The sequence below is a fragment of the Camelus bactrianus genome, chromosome 15 (assembly GCF_048773025.1).
Source record: "Camelus bactrianus isolate YW-2024 breed Bactrian camel chromosome 15, ASM4877302v1, whole genome shotgun sequence".
Taxonomy (NCBI): Eukaryota; Metazoa; Chordata; class Mammalia; order Artiodactyla; family Camelidae; genus Camelus; species Camelus bactrianus.
Genome location: NC_133553.1, coordinates 30,162,976 through 30,169,649, shown reverse-complemented (window position 1 = coordinate 30,169,649; position 6,674 = coordinate 30,162,976). Strand labels below are relative to the sequence as shown.

Genomic DNA, 6,674 nt, shown 5'->3' with positions numbered 1-6,674 from the left:
AGGAAACCCACAGGACCCAGGAGCTGGGCATGGCCTTGCGGAGCAGGAATCCCCACAGAACTCCAAGGGTGGGCATGTGTGCCAGGAAAGGGTGAGAGACTCACAGAGGGCACCATGTGGGTGTCCCTTGTGGCCAAGCATTCCCAAACAGCATTTATCAGCTTTTTCCCCTTTAATTAACACATGTTCCTTCGTTAAGTAAAAAAAAAAATCATGCCTCCTTTAACATTGTGTAACAATTCAAAATAGATATTTGGATTTCAAACAAATTAAAATAATGGGGGAAAACGCTGCTCTATTCAAATTACCCTCTGCCTAAATCTGATGTTATTTCCTCACCTTTGGAAGCAAAGCCCTAACAAGTTCGGGCTGAGGTCGGCAGGTTTACAGAATTAGTATGAGGGACTGACAGAAACAGCTGTGATGGGATCAATTATCTGATGAATCTAGTCCCTGTGGGATGTGAGCTGACGCCTGAGGTTCTAGAAAGGTCACTCGTGGATAATCTCAGGAGCTCAAAGAGGCATCTTCATCCAGGGCTTGGATGGCTGAGTTTCTCTCTTCTCTGACTTACTTCTTCAGTTCACCCCAGGGAGGGCACCTTCTAATGCTGCTGGCTATCCTCAGCAACTGTTTCTCCCCATATACTTATTTTTTTTCAAAACAACCTATCTCCCTCCTCTCCTTTTATCTCAATTCCTACAGCGTGTGGTTGATCTTGGGAAGATGTTGTCAAATCCAAGGAAAGTAGTTTATACTATGGTGTAAGAGACTGACAACTTAACCACTGAAAGGAACATTTGAGTTTTTAACAGCTTGTGAATTCTAAAACGTCTCAAACAGGTGGAATGTGCACAAGAGATCTTTTTGAAGTAGGGTCTCTCCCAATTCCACGTGCCTACTGGGCCACACCTACCCGCTTCCTTCAAGAACCAGGCTCAGCTGCGGGCCCTTCTGCGGAAAGCTCAGGCCCCGTGCTCTGGCGTTTGGGCTGCCAGGGTGGGCGGAGACACAGCGCGGGCGCGCCCGGCGGGGCAGCCGTCCCCAAACCTCAGCCCCCGCCTCTCCAAGCCCGGAAGGAAGCCGCGGCAGAGGAGGGGGCGCTAGGGATGCCCCGAGGGCGCCTCACCTGCGGGAGGGCACGTCCCGGGCTTTTATCTTCCGAGACGGGGCCTGCGCGGGGAAGGCGCTGATTCGCCCATCCTTCCTACCACCGCCCACCCGAGCTTCCACGCAGCAGTAGCCGCCAGCTCGCCGCCCGGTGCCGGAGCGTGGGGCCGCTGGGGCCCCTCCAACTCTCGCCTCCGCGCTCCTACTGGCCCTTCTCCTCTTTCCCCTCGCCGAGCCGGGTCTGGAGCCTCACCCCCGCACCCCTCCAACTCCGGACGCGCTCGCCGAGAGGGCGGCGACTGCGGGGAGGGAGGGGCGCCGCCCGCCTCTCGGGGCCTGGAGCGCGCGTGGCCCCGGAGCCGCCAGCGCCGCGCGGGGACTCACTGTGCAGCGCGCCGCGCCCCGACTCGGCTGACTCCGCTCGGCGCGCGGGCGGGCCAGAGGATGCTGGCGGGCTTCCCCGGCCTCGGCCCGCGCTCCCGCCGGCGAGGGCCCCGGATGCGCCCCTAGCCGCGCCGCCGCCGCCGCGACCACTGCGGGACCAGAGGGAGGGGGCCGGCCGCGCACGCCGGCCCCGCGAGCCGCAGCCCTAGCGGCGGGCGCCCCCGAATTTTCCAGCCTTCGCCGCCGCCTCCTCCTTCCTCCTGCGGCTGGGCGCCTGTGGATGCTGAGGGGCAGCCCTGAGCCTCTGCCGGCCGGATTCCCTGGCTGACGGCGGGAGAGTCGCGCCCGGGCCGGGGGCCGGGGACTGTGGCACTGCCAGAGCGGCGGGGCTCGGCGGGAAGCAGCCCCCCAGGCGCGCTGAGACCTCCTGTCCCCCAAGCCGCACGCGTGACCCGGCCCCGAAGCCGGCGTAGGTACCGACCAGGACCACGCTACTCCCGAGTTCCCACACAGGTAAACGCAGGGGCAGGGCCGGCCTTCCGGAGGGCATACAGTGCCCGAGGTGGGGAGCCCGAGTCGCCACGGGCTGGATGGGAAAGGAAGTAAACATAGGAAGATTCAGAAACCCCCAGGATGGCTCTGGTTTCTTTCTAGCATGTTTTATCTTCACCTTTTAAAGCTTGGGCCTGGAGGAGATTTAGGTGAGGAAGTCAGGGAGTGAGAGAGACCAGGGGTGCGTCGGATGGAGAGGTGGCCAGGCCCGTCCACAAGCCAAAGACAGGAAACGGAGTGTTTGGGTGGACAGGACTAAGTGTGCGTGTGTCGGGCGGTGGCGTGAGCGTGGGGGTGGCGTGGGGAAAGGCCCTGGTTCTGGAGCCTCTTGCAGCAGGGATTCTTTTAGGAGGGCTAGGGTGGGTGGTGGGGGAAGCACAGGTAGGAAGGAAGAGGTGCTTCTACTTAGTCATATCCTTTTAAGTTCCAGATGATCAGCGCTACCTGTGCCCCAGAAACCGGCTCTGCGTTCCTGCCCGACGTGGCTGGCCCTTAGCCTTTCCCCGTTTCAGAGCCCCTCCTGTGTTCCCCATCCAGTTCTCCAGAGCCAGTAGAAGCAGACACGGCAGCCAGGATGCCAAGGACCCAGGGCTTCTCTGATCCCGAGTACTCCGCCGAGTACTCCGCCGAGTACTCCGTCAGTCTGCCCTCTGACGCTGACCGAGGGGTGGGCCGGACCCATGAAATCTCTGTCCGGAACTCGGGATCCTGCCTCTGCCTGCCCCGCTTCATGCGCCTGACCTTCGTGCCCGAGTCCTTGGAGAACCTGTACCAGACCTACTTCAAAAGGCAGCGCCATGAGACGCTGCTGGTGCTGGTGGTCTTCGCGGCCCTCTTCGACTGCTACGTGGTGGTCATGTGCGCGGTGGTCTTCTCCAGCGACAAGCTGGCTCCTCTGGCCATGGCCAGTGTTGGGCTGGTGTTGGACATCATCCTCTTCGTGCTCTGCAAAAAGGGGCTGCTCCCCAACAGGGTCACCCGGAAGGTGGTCCCCTACCTGCTGTGGCTGCTGATAACAGCCCAGATCTTCTCCTACCTGGGCCTGAACTTCTCCCGTGCCCACGCTGCCAGCGACACGGTGGGCTGGCAGGCCTTCTTTGTCTTCTCCTTCTTCATCACGTTGCCCCTCAGCCTCAGCCCCATCGTCATCATCTCTGTGGTCTCCTGTGTCGTGCACACCCTCGTCTTGGGGGTCACCGTGGCCCAGCAGCAGCAGGATGGGCTGAAGGGGATGCGGTTGCTGAGGGAGGTGAGTCCCACCTGCTGTCCCACCCAGTGGCTTCCCTTCCCAGCAGCTCTCAGTCGAGGTGGCACCTGTTTTGACAGTTGGGGTGGTGGTGTTTTCTTTGCCCTTGAATCAGAATGTGTGCTGGGGGGAGCTCTGGGGCTCTCAGCTACTTGTACAGGAAGGAGCACCTCTCCTTCAACCCTTGGCTTTACAGTACAGCTTGTCTGTGCTTGGCCCTAGGGATCAGAGGATGTCCAGACATTGGTCCTCAGGGCCACTCTGTCACTCGTGCCTAGCCTGAGTGGGTGGCAGGAAGGCCCTGCTGGACCTGGTCTCCAGCGAGGCAGCCTTGTCCTGGCTATTCCCTGTCCTTGACCTCTGCCAGGAAGACCTCTGGTGGGCAAGGAGGGCTCCCTTGGCTTCCGGTCTCTAGCCTGTCATCGACTAGCTTTGGCAAGGCACTGACTGCGTGGACTCATTGCCCCTCTGTTGAACGGGGATAGTGTCTACCTGCCTGAAGTGGTTGTTATCAAGATCAAAGGCTGTGGATGATGCGCACAAGGAGACATGAAGGACTGTAGGGAGGGAAGGTGTGTTTGTCATAGATGGCACTTTTGCCACTGGGAGCTCGGGGTGCCCGAGCAGTCAGGTGAGGTGGAGAGTGGTGATCTCCCCACCGAAGGCGTGGTGTGGGGGTGCAAATGGAGAGAGTGGTGCCGGCCACGATGAGGAGGGTCTGCTAGTTCTGGGGGATGTTTTCTGTTGGAGGGGGCGGAATTTTGGCCTCGGCTTAACTAATAGACAGTCTTGTGCTCCTGCCAGGTGCCAAGACCCAGGTAGGTGCTGAGGGGCTGCAGAGATGGGGAGATGTGATTCCTGGTCTTCTGAGCTTATTATTTGGTAACCTATCTTGGGGTGCTGGGGAGCTCCACAGGGCTTAGAGTCGCTGAATTCCACAGTTGCGCGTCCTGCCTGCTATCTCATTTTCTATACGAGCACAGAGATGAAGAGTGACCTCCCTAAGGCCACACAGCTAGTTATGAGAGTCATGTGGCTGGAGCATCCATTGCTTGATTCCATTCCACTGCTCTCCACTACATCACGGCCAAAGCCATCAGTCTCCTGGGATTGGGGGCTGGGTCTCTAGGGGCACAGTGGTGAGGCAAGAACCCAGTGGGGCTGTCCCATTGCCTCCCACTTGGTTAGAGGAAAAAAACAGGTTTTTCCTCTGTTGTAACTTTTTCCTGGTTCTTGGACCAAGATTCTTCCTGTTTTCCCGCTCTGAATCGTGCAGTGTGCCCTTTTGAGAAGCTTTGGGCCTTGATTCTGCAGGATCCCAGCCCTGGTGCACATGGATTCATGCGGTGCACCAGAAGGTCCCCTTTCCTCCCAGTGCGCTGTCCGTGAAAGGTGGCAGCCTGCCATTCCTCTCATGACTTCCGGGTTAGTCAACTTCAGGTTGTGCCTCTGCCCGCAGAGGGCCCTGCTGGAAGCTGTCGGAGCGAGAATGGCAAGAGGCATTTCTATTGGGAATCAGTGGAGAGTCCAGCCTGGTGGCAGATAGGTGGGCATGGCAGCCTCTGGGGCCTGGGCTCAAACTCTGAACCCTTACCTTTCGCTGAGCAGTCACTTTCCTCTCTGCCAGGGTCTCTGGACGATGTGAGTTTCCCATATGCTTCACTGTCTGTGAAGGGAGCAAATCAGAAATTCTCCCCATTGGAGCCCAGAGGCTGACCCCTTGATTGCTGGTGTCCTTTGGGCACTGCTAAGGAACAAAAGCTCAAAAAAATAGGAAACGGGGAAAAAAAAAGATAGGAAAATAAGTAAATCAAGAATAGCAGTATCAGCATCCCAGGAGATCATGATCTTGACATGGAAGCTGGGCCTTGGATGAAGCTTTGGGAATAGACGGGGAAGGGGAGGTGGCGCCCAAGGTCTGTTCCAGAGCCTGAGATAGAAAGCAGGAGGTCCTAGCTTTCAGTGGGCCATGTTCCAGAAGTTTCTGAGTCACTTGTTTTGGGGACTAATGTGACTTCTTAAAAGGTGCCTGGATTCCCAGGCCCACGCACCACAGTCTTAGGTCACAGTGGTCCCTGCGTTTGGCCTTTCAGAAGACAATGGAACCCTGAGCGTCCTGTGGCCCCTCATTGCTGTGGGGGGAGCACCTGGACACCTTCCAAGCCATGGAATGAAACTTGGTTACCTGCCTTTTACCTCCCGGGATAAGGTGCCATCAAGGATAGGAGAGAGCAGGGGCTGGAGGACAGGGATGTGAGAACCGGGTGGCCAGACCCCTCCTCCCCTGACCATCACAGTAGCATCAGGAACCTTCTCCAGCGCCCGACACCTCCCTGCTTTGCTATCTCCTGCCCATAGACTCCCTTTTCCTTTCTCCTCCTAGCACCTGTTGGCTCTAGCCAGGGCCTCCCTCCTGGGTCGGTGGGGGATGAGCCCAGTTTCACGGTTAGAAGCAGACACTGGATTTCCAGGGGGCTGGGAGTGCCTTAGTTGCTGCGGTCACTGGCAGCACTGAAGAAGCATTTCCAAAGCCTAGACTTCCTCCTCTGCACCCTCATCCCTCCAGACTGGTACTTGGCTCTGGAGGGGAAAGACAGAAAGACACAGGGGCCTCAGGGTAGCCTGAAGCGTCAGAGGTAAGCAGTGCAGCCTGCCTCAGCTCTTCTCACGGGGATTATGCGGGTCAGGGTTCCGACAGGAAGATCAAGTGGAGTCGGGGCCATGGGATGGGCTGTGGGAAGGTGGTGCTGTTGAGGCTTCATTTATTAGTGAATGAGTGACTATTACTGAGCAACAGGTACGGGCCTCGCGGCCTGTGGGGTCTGGGAGTAAAGGGGGTCAGACTGACGTCAGAGGCTGCAGTGGAGGAGGGCAGGGCTAGGGCTGGGGATCAGGGGAGCAAGCTGCCGCTGACAGGCTTTCCCCACATCCCTCTCCTTGTCTGGGTCCTGGCACAACTTGCCTTTTACTGCCCAAGGCTGCCCCATGAGGGGGTCGAGGGCAGGACCAGGCAGCTGCTGCTGGGTGGGGAGAAAATATAGTGGAGACAGGGCACGTTCCTGTGGCCAGTGGCTGCTCCCAAGACTCTGACATGCACCCTCATACACCTGTTAGCTTCTGATAGACTCAGGATGCTGTGCTAAGTCAGTGGCGAGGAGCCCCTGAGAAATGTTTTATAGCAGAAAGGCTATTTGGGAGCAGAACTCTCTCATGGAATTAATAGCTTCTTAAGACCTTTATTCACAAATTAGAACATGATAGAGCCATGGATGTGTGATTCCTTTCACACCTGCAAGTTACATAGCAACTCATTCGCCCAGTGAATGAACATTCGGCTCCAAAGGGCTGGGGGAGCTGTAGCGGGGAGGGTGTGAGGGAGCCA

General features: G+C 57.9%; 1 protein-coding gene across 7 annotated transcripts in view; it reads left to right on the top strand.

Annotated features, from left to right (window-relative positions):
* Positions 1–1,030: 1,030 nt before the first annotated feature.
* ADCY3 (adenylate cyclase 3) overlaps positions 1,031–6,674 on the top strand; it is a 75,928-nt gene continuing 70,284 nt past the window's right edge. For 2 of the 7 annotated variants that reach the window (XM_045511861.2, XM_045511858.2), the window contains exons 1-2: positions 1,033–2,007; positions 2,471–3,295. In XM_045511861.2, the coding sequence (XP_045367817.2) occupies positions 2,621–3,295 (675 nt within the window). In that variant the 5' untranslated portion in view covers positions 1,033–2,007; positions 2,471–2,620. Of the gene's footprint in view, positions 2,008–2,470; positions 3,296–6,674 lie in introns of all 7 variants that reach the window. The other 5 variants (XM_045511862.2, XM_010948569.3, XM_045511860.2 and 2 more) reach the window with 4 other exon arrangements.